The following is a 17,159-nucleotide window of genomic DNA, read 5'->3' on the forward strand; positions in this document are numbered from 1 at the left end:
TAAATAATTAAAATGTGGTTTTATGTTTACAAAATCTTAAACAAAATAGTTTAGAACAAAAAAGATTTAAGTTATTATTACCAATTAAAATAAAAAAAGGTTTTACAAATTAAATTAATACAATTCTTACCTTTTCTAAAATACAAGTATTACTAAAACATACTTCATAATGGATAATATAAGTCTTATTTGTACGAAAACATGTAAAATTCAGCTGTACTTGTTTTTGTAAAAAAACTGTTAGTAAACTGTTTCAGGAATTTAATTTAACTAATAAGTTTTAATTAACTAACTTCATTAATAGTTATATTGTTAGTTATAACATTTTGTTTTCTTTCGAAACTAAAAAACTAAAAGTCTCAATAACAGCAGTGTTTTTATAGCATAGAAACTTTTCGGCTCAGCTTTTAATTTAATACAAATTTTATCCTAACTTAATAACTACTTAATATACTTTTTCTGAAATGTTTTAATTGTTTCAGATGAAGATATAGCTTTGAGAGGATCGAGTAGTCGGGGCAATCAGTTCATTAGCGAGCCATTATTTGCAAAAAACGAATGTTCTTGCTATTTTACTTTCATGTATAAACTATTTAATCCAAGACGAAATGGCCACGTAAGTTTATACATAAATTTTATTTTTATTTTTTAAACTAGTTATTGCTTTTTAAACTAGCTTTTAACACAGCTTAAGTTTACCATCGAAATTTAACGATAAAACAAAAAGTCTTATATATAAGCATTTACATGTGTAAAAAAAAATATAAAACAGCGTATGTAGATTAAGTACCTAATTTTTGACCGTACAACTTTATGTTGATAATCATTTGCTAGATGTTTCTAATAGAATATTATTATCTTTAAAATATTTAAATTTTCTTTTAAAGTAGCAGTAAATCTAATAAACGTTACTCTTAACTATATATTTCTCTAAACAGATAGACCTATTTTTGACTTTAGTTCAAAAGTTTTCCAAAACAAACACTGAGCGGAAAATAAAAATAAACCTGAAAGAAGGGAAATGGGAGCATTTCAAAGAAAAGTTGAGTGTTTCTGCACTGAGATCTCCATTCAGTTTTGAATTTGTTGGAAACCAAATTTATGTCACTGGACAACGAGTCCATATTAAGAAGTTACGTTTTGAAAATTGCGGTGAGTATGTTAAAGTATCAAAACCGCTTTTAACTTAAGTTTTACCTAAGCAAAGTTATAACTTTAGTTAAAATGGTTGTCTTAAAACATTTCTAAAGTTTTGTTTTAATTAGTAGCTAGAGTTTTATTTATTTTAGGTTTTTCAATTTAAATCGAGTGTTTTATTGTTTAAACTTGGTTTATATAAGCTTATAAAGTTTTTAAAGCTCCGTACTTTAAAAGTATTCACTTTAATAAGTTTTTAATAAGTTTTTTTATATGACTATAGAAAAACTTAATTTATAAAACTAATTATTTGTAAAACAAACCAAAAGTTTAACTCAATATAAAGTTTTTGACGTCTAAGCTTTCTAAAACTGAGTTTTAAATTGTTTATTCAATATTGTCAAATAAATTGACGTAGTAAAGTATAAAGTTATTTCTTATTCAAGCTTTTATACTTCAGAATAATTTCAATAAATTAACAAAAAATATATTTTTTTTAGATTTCGTTGTTCATAGAAGCTCGTAAATTCCTAAAACTAAAGTATTTCTACTAAAAATGTTCAGTATACTACACAACTTCAATTTATAGCAAATATTTTACTTTACATTTATTTCTATTGTTACAATAGACAAAAATCTCAATATCATACTAATACTTTGTTAGTTCTGTTATTCTTTTTTTTTGTATTTTAATGTAATTTAAAAAGCTAAGAAGCAGTTTTAATAGTCTTAGTTTTTATAATATTTATATCACTGCCATTTTAATTCTTATGACTAAAACAGTGTTTTACTAAAAAGTTGTTTTATAAAGACTTTGAGCCTACTATCACAAAAAAAATTGTGACAACTAACACTAGTTTTTTTCATTTACTTAAATAACAGTAGTAAGAATCTCAACTTACGAGTTTGTACATAATTGTTTTTGTTTCTGGTCAACAAATTTCATTTTTATTACCTTTTGATACATATCGTGTTTAAGTTTCTACACAGTTTAGTTGTTATAGTATTCTTTTTCTATTTTATATACTTAAATATGAAACAAAAGTAAACTATGCTTGAAAAAAAAACTTTGGTTAACTTAAAAAGCTCACATTTAATAAAGATTTTTAAACTTATAATTTTACTTTTAAAAAAATTTATATTTTTGAAAAAAATATTTCCGCTTTTCAATCCACTTTTACAATCAAAATATTTATTTGTTTCTTTTTCCAACATATAAACTGTGACTTTTTTTTACTTTTTCGTTTGTAATTTTCAATAAAAATTATAATAAACAAATTTATGTTCTACATTATAATTGTTGTTATATGACTTACGTCTAATTTTTGATTTAAACACACTTTACAATTCAAGCTTAACTCTGTAATATGTTTCAAGTAATTTTGAAAATAATTAGCTAACGTAAATCAAAGTAAATGAATAAAATACAAAATTTTATTTTTATTTCATCTTAAATGCATTGCGTTTCTCATTTAACAGTAACTTATAATGAAACTGAAACAAAAAAATCGCTGTAACTAGACGAACAAGTTTTGTAAACACTTTTTTAGGTTTTGTTAAAAGTTATGTTTTGGTCAATGTCAATGTAGATACTATTTTAATGGAAAAACCTTAAACATTTAGATTTCACTTTGATTATTAGTTTTTAATTGATGGTTGCTTGTAGCAGAGCAAAAAAGCACAATTCAATAGAACTGCCTGTGTTAAAGTCAGTTTATCTTAGTGAAGAGTTTGTCTATGTTTACACTGAGTGTTACTCTTAATAATGATAAGTTACTATAGTTACACAAGAGAAGAAGAACTACAAAAAAAAGCTGCATTAACTATAAATTAAACTTTTTAAATACAATTTACCTTAGATTTCCTCATTGATTAAAGACATTGAGCAACAACTTATAAATGTTATATATAAAAGAAATTGTACTAAGTTTATAGAGTTAAGTACAATTTGATTTTCTAATAAGTTGAAGTGCTAAAGATCCAAGTACTTAAGTGTAGTCTTAAAGCAATAATTTAAACCAACCTCTGTGTGCTTTAATTATTAGACTCCTAAACTAATTGTAAAAGTAATAAAACTTTAATTTTACTTTGAAAATCACCAGATAAATTAGTTTCTAAGGTATAATAATTACTTAAAATGTTTCTTGGTACCACTCAGTAATTTAAGTTGTTACAAATTCTAATTACTTAACAAGTAAAAGTTGATAAAGGTTTTTATGATTATCTTAACACTATAAAAGTTAGTCTTTTAAATAAGAACAAAGTCAGTAAGTAGTTTTAAAAACAGTTAATAATAAAAACTTTATTTAACAAAAAGCATTTATGTGGCTTTATACTGCAGATGAAGATTTTTAGATTGTATTGAATTTACTTAAATAACTTTTAAAGATTGTTTTGCTTGAATTATAATACAGAATTATCTAAAAAAAATTTGTAATAAATATAAACATTGGTCAACTCAAAAAGTGGAAAAGGTATTTCATAAGTTTTTAAGACTGGTAACAAAGATATTACATAGTTTTGAAACATTTGGTAATATAATTTCAACCTTTTGAATATTATGAGCAAATGTCTAATTTTCTGAAAAATTTTGAAACTTACATCTTCATAGTTTTATTACAGCAGTTAAGGAAAATACCATCAAATTAGCAAATATGGAAAGTATATATAGGAAGTACACTAAACTAGTACTTCTCAGTAATTATTTTCAGAAATTTGTAATGTTGTTTACCAAAAACTGTATTTTTGTGTTGTCTTGTACTAACTCAGCTAAAGTATTTTATCTTTTATCGTAAAACCTCTTTTCAGTTTATCTGATTTAACTTTAAAAAGTTTAAATAGTTAGTCACAAACTTATTTCCAGCTTATAAAAATGGTACATTGTAATCATAAAGAGTGTCCTTTATTTTGGTCACCTTGTGATGATTACTTCAGAGAATGCAAAAAACCAGAGTTGACTAAAAAGCCAGGTTATTTACTTAACATTTAATACAGATTTATGATGGAAACTTACATGTTTGAACATATATAAACAAATGTTTACTCTACATTCTTGTTAGTAGATATATTGTATAATTATAATATATTTATTACGACTATCTTAACAAATTTTAGAAAATAGTTTAAAACGAAATGTGTTATATAAAAAAAAAGTAAAAAATTTGACGAAAAGTAAAAACCCTAAAGATTTTGTTTAAACGCAGCTTAGCAAAATAATTGTGTTCTTTCAGTAACTTATACTTTTGAAACTATTTTACAACATGTCAGCACTATGTCAGGTGACTTTTTATACAGTTTGTTATTTTTGCATAGCTCTGTAAATTGAAGTTTAAAAGTTTGATATAAAACTCAAAGGTTATAAGTGAAATATGGGATTGATGGTTTGGGTTAGAGGGTTAAATAATAGGTCATGGGACAAAAACTTTAACTAGTAGGTTTGTTTAAACTTACATTTGAACAAACCTACTAGTCAATTATTAATTTATTTGGTTTAGGCAGGAGCGCCGAGTGATGACTTCATAAGGGGATCGGAGCAGCTTATGAAAAACGTGACGTAATTTGTATTTCTCTGCTCCTCTATGATTTCATCACGCGTCGTGTGTAAGAGTCTTGTGTGTTTGTACAAAAAGTCACTCGTGTAAAAAGTGCGCCCATGTAAAAGTTACAACTGTTGAGAAAGTGAGACTTTGTTCAAATATCTGTCACACACTAGGATTTTTATCAGGAATACATGTGCAATGTGCGTTTCTTCAGAAAAACTATACTGTTGTCTAAGGCTCCTTTGTTTCTGAAATTAAAATTAGTTATAACAACCATCATTTCTGTTTTAATTTATTTAGTTAATATTCTCTAGTTTTATCTTTATCAAAAAAGTAACAAATTGTTGTTAAAAAATAATTTTTATATGATTATTTTTAAATAGGAGTGTTGTATGAATGTGACGTGTTGGAAAAAATAGAGAAAGTCAAAAACGACATGGAGCTGATGATAAAAAAAGCAGAGGAAATTATTTGTTTGCTTTCTACAGTAGCTTCGTTGAATTGCATCAAAACACAAAACTGTATTTCCCAAGACTCCTTTGAAAAACTGAATAAAACACTAGCTAATCTTTTTGAAGAGTTTTACTGGAAACAATGTAAAACAAAAGCTAGAATAGTTGTTAAGTTCGAGGGAAAGCACAAACCTTTGTGCAAGGAGTTCATCTTGACCGCAAGTACAATCAAAAAAGATTTTCTCAAAAGTTACTTTTTTAAAAGCTTCACAAAAAGCATCGAGTCAACTGCGCGGTATTTAAGTTCCATCAAGAAACCGAACAAAATCAGCGAGGTCGACTTGCAGCTCTCCGCAAGTCCGGAGATGCGCAGCTTTCCCCAGTGGATCGAAACGCGACACGCGCTCGCGCAGCACGAAGCGGAACTTAGAAGCGACGGGTGGAAGCGAAACTTCGGAGCCGGGAGCTTGAGGCTGAAGTTCATTTCGGAGGAGGTGGAGGGTCTGGGGATGGAGGTGGGAAGGAGCAGGCCTTTCGAGCTGATCGGGGGCGAGATGGAGAAGGAGCTGGTGGAGCTGATTGGCAAGGAGGTCGGCCACGTCAACGCCACGATCACCTCGTTGAGCAAATGCAAGAGGAGAGCTACGCAGGATCAAACAGTTGTGAGTAAGAAGGCAAATTTTGAATGAGTATTTGGTAATTTTGTTCGAACTAGAAATGTTTAAGTTGTCGATTCTGTATTTCTGTTTTTGTATGTTATACATTGTTGTGTTAGTGTATTCTAGTGAATTTGCTTAAGTATTACCTGCTGCGTTTTTTGTTTTAAGCTTGAAATGAAGGTAAATTATTTGTGATGCCAGAAAAGTTTAAGCTTTAGCTAAGTCAACTATTTTTTTATTTTATTTAACATTACATTGTGGCGTACAAATCGGTAACCGAAAGGATTTTTCGTACACAAGGTTCTAAGACAACTTTTTGAGCTCTTTCATTATATTCAGTAAACAATATACTAAGTTAGTTGTCGTATTAAAAAATTTTTGTTTAAATAAATACCTACCACTTCATAACGAAATTTCTTGTATACAAAATAATTAAAACAAAGCAATGATAACTATCATAATATTTAATCAACAACTTACTAAAAATCTTTCTGTTTCACTATAAGTGTAAATAATAAAAAGGATTGGAACATGAGTTCCTAAAAATAGTTTGTTTTTACTATAAAGTATCCAGTAAATTAAATAGCTAGTATTAAAAAGCAAATCGAATACTTTTTTATTTCAAATAAACAATATTTAAAGATAGTATGTGTCATGTTGAAACTCAATAATTTTAATTATAGTAATACAATCGGCTTTCAAACTGATCTCTTTTTACGGTTTTACTCCGACTACCAAACTTCTTAAACCAATGCCTAACGAATGTTGTTATTACCGGAAAGGCTTAATATAGTTTAGCGAGCCCAAAGTTGTTTCAGCTTAGTTAACTTTGTATATATTTTAATTTGAATTAAACATACAGTAAGGACGATAAGGTACAGAATATGTGCAATAGTTAAAGTTCTAACGTGAAATATGTACTTTTCAGTATAAAATCAAGTTTTTTTTTATTTAACACCGAATGTTACTTAACATACACTTTAATTTATATTTCTAAGGATCTGTTAATACTTAATTAACTCATTTTACATTTTATTTTGGTTGTAGTTCGGTCCAAAGTATCTTGAAACTAAAATGATTAAGAATAATTATTGAGCATGTACAAATAAAAGAAAACTAAAGATTTGTGTACAGTAAAATAACTAATCAACAATCGTTCGTATGGTTCGCCTGCAAATTGAAATATAAAAACAAATAAATACACTAATAACCAGAATAGGTGCAAAGAATAAGGTGATAGGGCCTTATAGCCTCTTATATACTCAATTTCAAAAAAATTTTAACTTAGACAACTCAAATTCTTCAACAAATTGTTTAAAAGGTCACAGCTCTAAAATAAAGATAAAAAAAGACAAGTTTAAGGTCTTATGTATAAGACTAGAGAAAATAAATATTTTAAAATATAAGTTAAGGTGTTTGCTAACAAAGATCTGAGCGAAACAAAATCACCGGAATATATAATGATAGCAAACTAAAAAGTATTTTTTCTTAATCAACCCAACACATATTTTTGCGGTTAACGGGTTAACACACTAAAACGGGACTATGAAATGTTTTCTTGATTTTCATTGCTGCGTTGAAGTGTGTTAACCCCTTAACACACAGAAACATGCGTTAGTGTAATAAAGAAAGAATGCTGTTTAAAATTATTAGAGAACTTTAAAAATGACAAAGAATTATTTACTTTGGAACTTATTTCAGCAAGACCTCACAATTATTAAAGCTTTTCAAAAAAAAAACATAGTAAATAAGTAATAAGCTTAGAATAATCTAAAAAAAAAGTTGAAAATGAATAATATTTAGAAGACACAGTTAAAAAATACTTAAATTTGTAGAATTAAAGTTTTCGTAATTTAATATGTCTGAATTCAAATAGTCCACACTCGTCGATCGGTCAGCAGCAAATCGCACCAAGTGTAACATTACCTCTGGTGTAACTATAATAATTTATCATTATTAAGAGTAACATTCCGTTTAAACTGTTTATTTTTACTTAGCTGACTTCAACACAGACAGTCCTATTGAAATGTGATGTTTTGATTTGCTCAAGCAATCATCAATTTAAAATTAATAACCAACGTGATTCTAATTTTCTAAGGTTTTTCCAAAAAATAGTGTCTACATCAGGGTTTTCCAAACTTTTTTGCAAACGGCCCCCTTTAAAGAGTTTGAAAAAGCAATGGCCCCCTTCAACATATAGGTTACTCATAAACTACGATAAAATACACATAAGGCCTTTTTTTTGCTCTTCATCTGCAACTCAAGAATATCTAGTGTAAGTTTCTAAACTACCATAAAATACACATAAGACCTTTTTTTTTTGCACCTCATCTGCAATTCAAGTATATCTAGTGTAAGTTTCAAGTTATAGCCCCCTTCTTCCCCCTTTGCTACTCATGGTCCCCTGAGTATCTGTCATGGCCCACTTTGGGAAACCCTGGTCTACATTGACATTGATTAAAAATTTTTTTTTTTTTAAACTCAAAAAAGTGTTTACAAAACTTAATCAACTAGTTACAGCGATTGGTTTGTTTCAATTTCATTACAAGTTACTTTTAAATGAGAAACACAATGTGTTTAAGATGAATTAAAAATAAAATTTCGTATTTTATTCATTTACTTTGATTTAAGTTAGCTAACTGTTTTCAAAATTACTTAAAAAATATTACAGAGTTAAGCTTGGATTGTAAAGTGTGTTTAAATTAGTGATGTACCGGACTCACTATCCGGGTCCGGCCGGATATTGCCATTTTTGTCTGATATCCGGATCCGGCCGGATTCTAATTTGAAAAATAAGTCCGGATCCGGTTCCGGCCGGATCCTAACAGAGATCCGGCCGGACCCGGATCTAGTTAGTAAAAAAGAGCGTACTAAAAAGTATTTTTTCATAAACAAAACCTGTGTAAATTAATAAGAGTCATTTTCGTCAGTTAAAATTAAACACCTACCGTGATTGGCTCATTTTGTACACGTGACTAATTTACATTTGTTTACATTTAAACTATAAAATAAACATTTCATGAAATGCAACTCTTTACATATGTTGTAAAATTGAAAACTTTGGAATGAATGCTTGCATTATTTATTGTTTAAAGTTGAGCTCAGAGAATATTTAGAGTTAATACGGTTGAATGTACGAGCCAATGAGAATCATATGACGAAATTTTTCAAACTAAATACTGATGTAACAAAACATCAGAACATGACAGGCAGTTTATATGTAAGCAGTTAGTTAGTTTGGTGTGTAGCTTGAAGCAACAAAATATCTAAAACGTTTTTGTGAATGCTTATTGTAAGTAGTGTTTTGTTTTAAAAGTGAATATTTCAACAGGTGTTTAATTATTTAAATATTTAAGCCAGGTTTATAGTTTAATAGTTTATTAAAAATTTTACAGTTTCTTGTTTACTAAAAGTTTTATTTAATTTTTAGTTTTTGTTTTAAGTCTTTTGATATAGATTTAAAAATGCTTCCAGTTTTTAAAGTGTTACCAAAGTAATTAATAATTTTGTATATGCTAGTATTTCTTGTTGTGTTTTTTATAAAAGATTCATCACTCAAAACTGTCGTGTCTGATTATAGAAAGTAGTCTCAGTTAGAAGTTAGTATTTGTAAGATATTAATTAAATAAGGTAGGATTTAATTATGATGGGTAGTACTAATAAGTTAAGTGTACTACAATCAGTCCACAACTTTACTACCAAATTGTCAACCTTTGCTAGCTGTTCTACTGATTATTAAGTTAAAGTAATTTTTTCAGTTTTTAAAAACCTCATTCTGACTCAGGCTTGTTTATATTCACTCTAGCTAGTTTTATTGACTTAAACAGTGGCAACCCTGCTAGTTTGAAAATTTTTGGGAATTTTAGAAAATCTTGGACTGCCTCAGGCTAGTTTAGTTTTTTATAAAAACTCAGGCTAGTTTTCTTTTAGATTTTGAATGAGTTTGAGATGATCCAGTTTTCAATATTTTGTAATTTTCTAGTGTATTTTGTTCAAGAACTTGATTTCAGATTTTTTATTGTAAATAACACCTAAATTTGTAAACCTTGTGGCTAGCTGTTCTACTTATTATTAGATTAAAATTTTATTTTTTTAAGTTTTTAAAAAATCTCATTCTGACTCAGGCTAGCTTATTAAAGCATGAAAACTTTTTAAAAAACACATTAAACCAAATGCTACTATATGGGAACGGGTCTAAATTGCGCGAAGACAAAATTGCACGAGGTTACTAAATTGCACGTGGGGACCAAATTGCACGAGTGTACAAAATTGCACGAAGATACTTTTGCACGAAGACTAGTTTGCACGGAAGCTCAATTTTGCACGAGTTACAATTTTGCACGACAGACAGTTTTGCACCGAGGGTCAATTTTGCACAAATAGTAATAACTTAAAATAACTAAATAAAAAATATATAAAAACCTTTATATTTTATAAAAAAAAATAAAATAAGCATGTATTAGTGTAGTTAATTTTAACTTATTTAGGTTTATATTAGTTTTATTCATTTTTTAATTTATTTAGCTTTTTTCAAATTGAAACTAAATTATTGTGTTTAAAAACTTATAAAAAATTTAAAAAGTTTTTAATAAAAATAAAAATAGGGTTTTGTTTTAATAAAAATATCCCTTATTAAAGAATAAACATGTATTGATGTAAACTTAAACTAAAATTATATAAACTTAAATATAAAATAAAACAAGATTAAAAAATAAAATAATAAAAATAATATTTACATGGGTAGGTGTTTAAATTGCACGAGGGGACAAAATTGCACGAAGATACTTTTGCACAGAAAAAAACGAGCATGCAAAACAGTGAATCAATTAAATAAATTTAGAAAGGAGAAAATCCGTCTGATGAAATTTTTATTGTGCATTGTGTAGAAAATTCTGTTACGGCTGTGTACTTCCATATATTATACTTAAATTTTTTTTTTTTTTAACCTTTTAAACATAATTTATCTATCATTATTTTCTTTTTGTCTAAACTTTATCTTAGTTGCATTACTATTTGCACGCGTTTTGCTCTAATTATATCTAAAGTTTCTCCTGCTCTGTTTTTTCTCTTTATCTAACCCAGACTTGCGCAAAAGCACTGGTAGAAGCAATTTTCTTCTTACTTTTTTAGAAGAAAAAGGAGATACAAGCTTTTGACTAAAATAAGACAAACAAAATAATACAACAGCTAAAATTACTTAATTTCTATTTTTAACAAAAAAAAAATTATTAGTATAAACAAAACTTTTTTTGGTAGTAATATTTTAATAACGGTTAGATTCTAATTTTATAATCTAGTATTATTTTTATAAATTTTTTTTTATTGATTTTTGTTTATTATTTAATTTGTTAATTTTGAATTTTTTAATTATTAGTATTTCTTTTAAACTTTTTAAATTATTTATTTCAACTTTTTTTAATAATTTTATTAACTTTGTTTTGGACTTTTACTTTATGTATTTATTATTAAATTTATTAATTTTTATTAATCTTATTTATTTTTTGATTTTTTCAAAATTTATTTACTATTTAGTTATTTGATTTTTTAAATTCTGACTTCTTTATTATTTACTTTAATCTATTTAACATTTAATATTTATTTTTTTCTGAGAAATAACTTTTTTTAACTTAAAAATATCATTTTTTTTATTTTTCTAGTTACTATTTTTTTTTTATTAATTTATTTTTATTTATTTAATATTTATTTACTTATTTTACTTTTAATTGTTTTTTTTAATTTTTACTTAATATTTTTTACTTATTTTTTAATATTATATAGTTTTTTTTTCGTATTTTTCTATTATTTAGTTATATATCTTTTTTATTTCTGATTTTTTTTAAATATAATATATACATTTTTTCGTGCAAAAGAGTTTCTCGTGCAATTTTGTCCCCTCGTGCAAAAATGTCTACGCGCAATTTTGACCCGTCTCTGGGTAGGAAACAAAACTCGTGCAAAATTGACCCTCCGTGCTAAATTGTCACTCGTGCAAAAATGACCCTTCGTGCATAAGTGTCTGCGTGCATCATTGTTTGCTCGTGCAAAAGTGAACCTTCGTGCAATTTTGTCTGCGTGCAATTTTATCTTCGTGCAATTTTGTGCTCTCGTGCAAATCAGTCTTCGTGCAAAAGTATCTTCGTGCAATTTTGTCCCCTCGTGCAATTTTGTACGCTCACGCAATTTAGACAGCTACCCAAGAAAAGTATTTGAAATATGTATTTAGAAATATATATTTATTCATAGAACATATAAAATAGTAATAAATGTTGACTTTTTTAATATTTGCACCATTTTTCGAAAAATACATTTAATTTTTTCCTGTTTTTATTTTAATGTTTTTTAGTGAATTAAGTTCAATAGTCAGCGTCTTTGTTCTTTATATTAACCTAACAATTTTTGGAATATATACTACTCTTTTTTCAGTTTTGGTATTTAATTAGGGTCTTCTTGCTTCTTAATCTAAACTCACTGACTAATAAAGATACTTTTGTTAAACGTTTTAAAATTTAAGAAAGTTGTTACAATCGTTTTTAATACGGTGCGCGAACTAAGAAACCACACAAGGGTCTATAAGTATATCTTGTTTCGCACACCGACTTTTAAAGAAAATATTAAATAAGCTTTTTTTTATTTTAATTTATTACTTTTGCATTTAATAAAAACTATAAAACTTAAAACACTTTTTCTAGCTTAGTCTTTAAAAAATCTTTTTTTTTGAATCTACTTCACCAATAGTTAGAAAAAGTATATTTTTCATATATTTAAAAAATAAAATTCTCCTTAACTTTATAAAACAAATCATAAATCCAAAAATACTACGCTTTCGTATTATTATTTTAAAGATATTAACACCCAGACAGCAGATCATTAAATAGTACAATAAAACATTCAAAGCTTAAACAATTGAGTTATAATTATGTTTATATGTTTTAGTCTAAATATAGTGAACTAAAAAAGTTGCAATTGAAATAACATTAGAAAAACTAATAACTTTCAAATTTAAATTTAATTAACATTTTATTTAGTTTCATACTCGTTTGAAATTAAACTTATCAAAAAAAAGTATAAAAAAACTTTGTCTTACTATCAGCTGTACATTATACAGCTTTAAAATTTTATAAGAGCAGCATTCAAATTGTATATATACTAAAGAACTTTAAAAAAACTTACTTTTATCGATATTATTTCTCAACTTATCACTATTAGTATTAACAATCTTAAACACTGAAAGTAAACAAATTAATATTTTAAAAATTAAATAAACAAAATTTAACATGCCGTAAAATTTAAGAACTGTTTGCTTTAATGACATATGAATACTACATTTTTTTTTTAATTTGTGTTAATCTCTCTGTGAGTTTTAAAATTTTCTTACATTTAGTTCAGTGGAAATTTAAGCATTCCTTAAACCTTAAAATTCTACACAACAGTTTCTATAAAAGTATTAACTTTTGGAAATCTATAAACTAGAACCTAATTTGTTTTTAAACATTTAAAATATTTAACTCATTTTATATTTTATAGGATTTAAGTTAAGAAACTAAATTAAAAAATCAAAAACTTTTAAACTATAATTACATTGAACAATTTAAATATATGCTTATTTTGAATTATTTTTACTTTGCTGTAAATTATAAATGAATACTACATTCTTTTTATTATTGTAGAACAACTAATCACATATTTAAATTTAAAAGGAAGAGGTAAAAAAAGAGCTAAATGACGGTAAATCTAAAGTTAAAAAATATTAGTTGATAATATACACAGTAAAAAATTACAATTGTTAAATCATGCTTTGGCTTAAAAATTTATTAAAAGGTTGAATAATCATAACAGCAGTGAAATCGTTTAAAAATAATAAAAGGCAATTAACATTTACTAGTGACTAAACATAAAATGAAACATAAATCTTACAGAAAAGACCACAAAGTCGCTGAAGGTCGAAAAAAAAGAAAGGTTAGAAAAGCTGCAGGTCGTCGCGTTCCAGCTGAGTGCCTCCCATATAGAAGTTGTCCGCGTAAGTGTGAGCCCACACCAGCCCCGACCCGCTCACCTCGACCAGGCTGAAGCTGCCGGGCTTGGGACTCCTCAGCCGGTTCCAGCACCCGTTGGGGATCTGGAGGAGCCGGGTGAAGAAGAAGCGGTGGAGGAAGGAGTCGAGGACGATCACGCTGATGCTGTAGTCCCACTTCAGCTGCTGCACCTCCTCGCCCACCTTGAACTCTTTCACGCCTTCGTGCGGATAGAAAAAGTTAAGAAATTTAGATCGTTTGATATTTAGACTTTAGCTGGTATTTACTGGTTGGTTATCAAACGAGTTCAACTAACTTTAAATAAATAGTCTACTTAATTTAAAAATTAGTTTAAAACCAGTTAATATTGTCCATAGCGCAATAAACAAAGAATTTTACTAATAAAGTAAGAAAAATTTATATACAGTAACTAAACAAGGTGTAGCAAAAACACCTACTGCAACTTTACAAAGTCTAACTAAAGGTATCAAGGGTGAGTTAGTATTAATATTTTATACAAAAATCTAAATATATTTTTAATTTAAGTTAAAAAAGTATATAAGATAATGTTAACTTAAGCTTGTGTCATGGCAATCGGAAGTTCAGCCTTAGGTTTTATAGACTTTAATTAATGTTTTCTTAGATTTCTAGTTCAATATATTCAATAAATCAATTTTGTACAGTATTAAACTTTTTTTTTCTGTTTTTAGGAATTTTATAATTTGTACTAAAATGAGTGCGTAGATTCGCAAGAGGTGACTGTAATGCATAAAAGCAAGATAAATTTGTTTTCTTACTAAATCTAAAAAAAAATAAGTCATAATAATTTTTTTGTTTTTGAACAATAATTTTAAAAAGTAATTTTAAAAACCCTTATTAATTACAGTCATCTTCTGGTCAAGAATTTTTGAGCCAAAACAACGTTTTGTGTACTTTACGCGTACTTAACACGTTTCTAACACAGGTGCGTACTTTACGTTGGTCCGTACCTCTTTAAGTGCGTACTTTATGCAAAAGTAACGCCGTTTTAAGGCGTACACTTATGCAAAAGTGACTCTTTGTGCAAAAGTGACGCTCGTATTAAAGTGAACCAAGTGTACCGTTTAGAAGATTAATACTCATTATAAAGAAATTATTTATAACATGTTAAATTTACTTTATGTATAGCATCTTAGAAAAGTACTTCTTAAGTACTCACTGCTGGTTAAATACGCACTTTTAGGCTGTGTACAAAGTGCTTACTCATGAGAAAGATGACTGTACTAATTCTAAACTAGTTTTTTGTTAGCTTATTTACATATCTTACTTTTTTTTAATTTATACATACTTGGGTAAAAAATTATGTTAACTTGAATTCTAAACAAAAATATCTATTTAAATTAAACTTTTATGTACAAAACTAAACTTAATATAAATCTATTACTTGTAAAAAGTTAGCTAAAGCTTTGTGCTTAGATGATACACACAGCAATCTATGTTGTCCATTTTTTAAGACCCTAAAACTTATAGAGATAAATGTCTGTAAAGTTATATATGAGACTATTCATTTAACTATTTAATTCTATTCAAATATAATTTTACTTTAGTATCAATTGTTAAGTAATTTATGACCATTTTAAGAGAAACCAGGTCTTGTAATAGACTATGAATTAATAAATCTAAATTATCTATAAAAATTTAAGTTGAGACTTTTTTCTCAAATCTATAACTAAAAATATTATAAAACATTTTATATGTATGAAAAAGTCAGTTTTTTACCTTCAACAGGGTCTTCAACATTTCTATGTATGTGCTCTTCAAAAGCCTCAAGGGCAGTGGTGAGATCTTCTCTGGAGGCGCACAAGTTGATATCTCCAGGGTTGGGCGGGCAAGGAACAAAATCATTCAGCTTGCTGTCCTTGACCACTCTGACGTTGGGGTTGTCCCTGAACAGCTCTGCATGCAGCTTGTTGGTCATCTTCAGCGTGAAGTCGTCGTCCCCGGACGCCAGCATTGTGACGTTGCCCTGCATCTTGCTGAAGCACCTCACGAACTTTCTCAGCCTGCAAGTCATCATTTCCAGCTGCTCATTCCCCCTTGCGCTCAGTTGCTCCTGCTCATAACATTTGCCGCCCTCTTCCTTTTCACACGGGGTCACAAAGATGTACCACTTGGTGGAGCACTTTGGCTTGCTGTTGTCCCACATCGGATTGAAGGGCTTGACTTCCGTGTTGAAGGGTGCGTGGAACTCGTCGGCGCCTCTCAAGTGCAGCTCTTGCACATCTGAACAGCTGAATTGAGCGTGGGCCTTGCTCCTTTTGAATATTTGTAAGGTGGTGAAGGCCGATGCTGATAGAGCCAAGCTTGAAAACTTAGCTGCAAACATACTTTGCTTTGTGCTAGGCTATCTTGTATTTATTTGCAGTAGTTCTTAAAAACTTGAATGACCTTCAATTAAAGTACGTTGAAAACTTAAGAATAAAAGTATATGTTACACTTTTAGTTATTGATGTGTATAAAATGTGTGTAGTTAGAAATATATTAATTAATTTTTACTTGTAACATCCTTGAAGTTAAGAAAATAATTTTACTACAATAAGTGTAAATAAGAAAAATCTAAAATACTAAAATAATATGTTTCACAGCTAAGCTTATTTAATCAACTTTTACGTCATGCACAACATTATTCATAGAAAAAAAATTATGTTTCAAAATTTATGCTGTTGAAAAAAAAATTAACTAAATTCTACACAGATAATCAGTTTTACCAAAACTAAAAACAATCTTAATTATTTAACCACAAAATAAATTAAAAGTTAAGCTAAAATGATTAAAAGTGACTAAAACATACTATAAAATGTTGGCATTAAAATTTTAGTTTCAGTTGAAAACCCTTAGAAGTCAAATTTTTACTGATCACATACAACTTTTACAATTTTTGTTGTAACAATTTATTTTAAATTCTAGTTCATTGTATGTGGGAATGTATTTTTTATAATGTATGAATACTCTTTTAAAATTTATAAAATTTGAGACAACTAAGATGAAATAATAGTAAAAAATAAATCAATTGCATTATACAAATCTAACTATTGACTTGTTAAAGAAAGATGTTGCTATGTTGAAGCTATTTGTAGTTCAATATGATTAATAAAACAAAGTCAAACAATGAGCTTAATAATATTTAAAAAGTTATACTTATACACAAAACTTAAATTAACAAAATAAGAGAACAGTTTGGCATACAAGAAAAAAAAAATTGCACTGATTACATATTAAATGAACAAGCATTACTTCATTAAAATTGACTACTATAAAAAATAAGAGTAACATCTGTATGCTGATATAAGGAATATAGAATTTATACTTAAAGGTGAATTT

General features: G+C 27.5%; 1 protein-coding gene across 1 annotated transcript; it reads right to left on the reverse strand.

Annotated features, from left to right (window-relative positions):
- Positions 1–13,462: 13,462 nt before the first annotated feature.
- LOC145840856 (uncharacterized) lies at positions 13,463–16,221 on the reverse strand. The gene is made up of 2 exons (XM_082948197.1): positions 15,558–16,221; positions 13,463–14,019 (listed from the first exon to the last, which is right to left on the reverse strand). The coding sequence occupies exons 1-2, from the start codon at positions 16,162–16,164 to the stop codon at positions 13,745–13,747; spliced, it is 882 nt and encodes a 293-aa protein (XP_082804323.1). The 5' UTR covers positions 16,165–16,221; the 3' UTR covers positions 13,463–13,744.
- Between the last annotated feature and the right edge of the window lie 938 nt (positions 16,222–17,159).

The sequence above is a fragment of the Thalia democratica genome, chromosome 7, assembly GCF_965202585.1.
Source record: "Thalia democratica chromosome 7, ktThaDemo2.hap1.1, whole genome shotgun sequence".
Taxonomy (NCBI): domain Eukaryota; kingdom Metazoa; phylum Chordata; class Thaliacea; order Salpida; family Salpidae; genus Thalia; species Thalia democratica.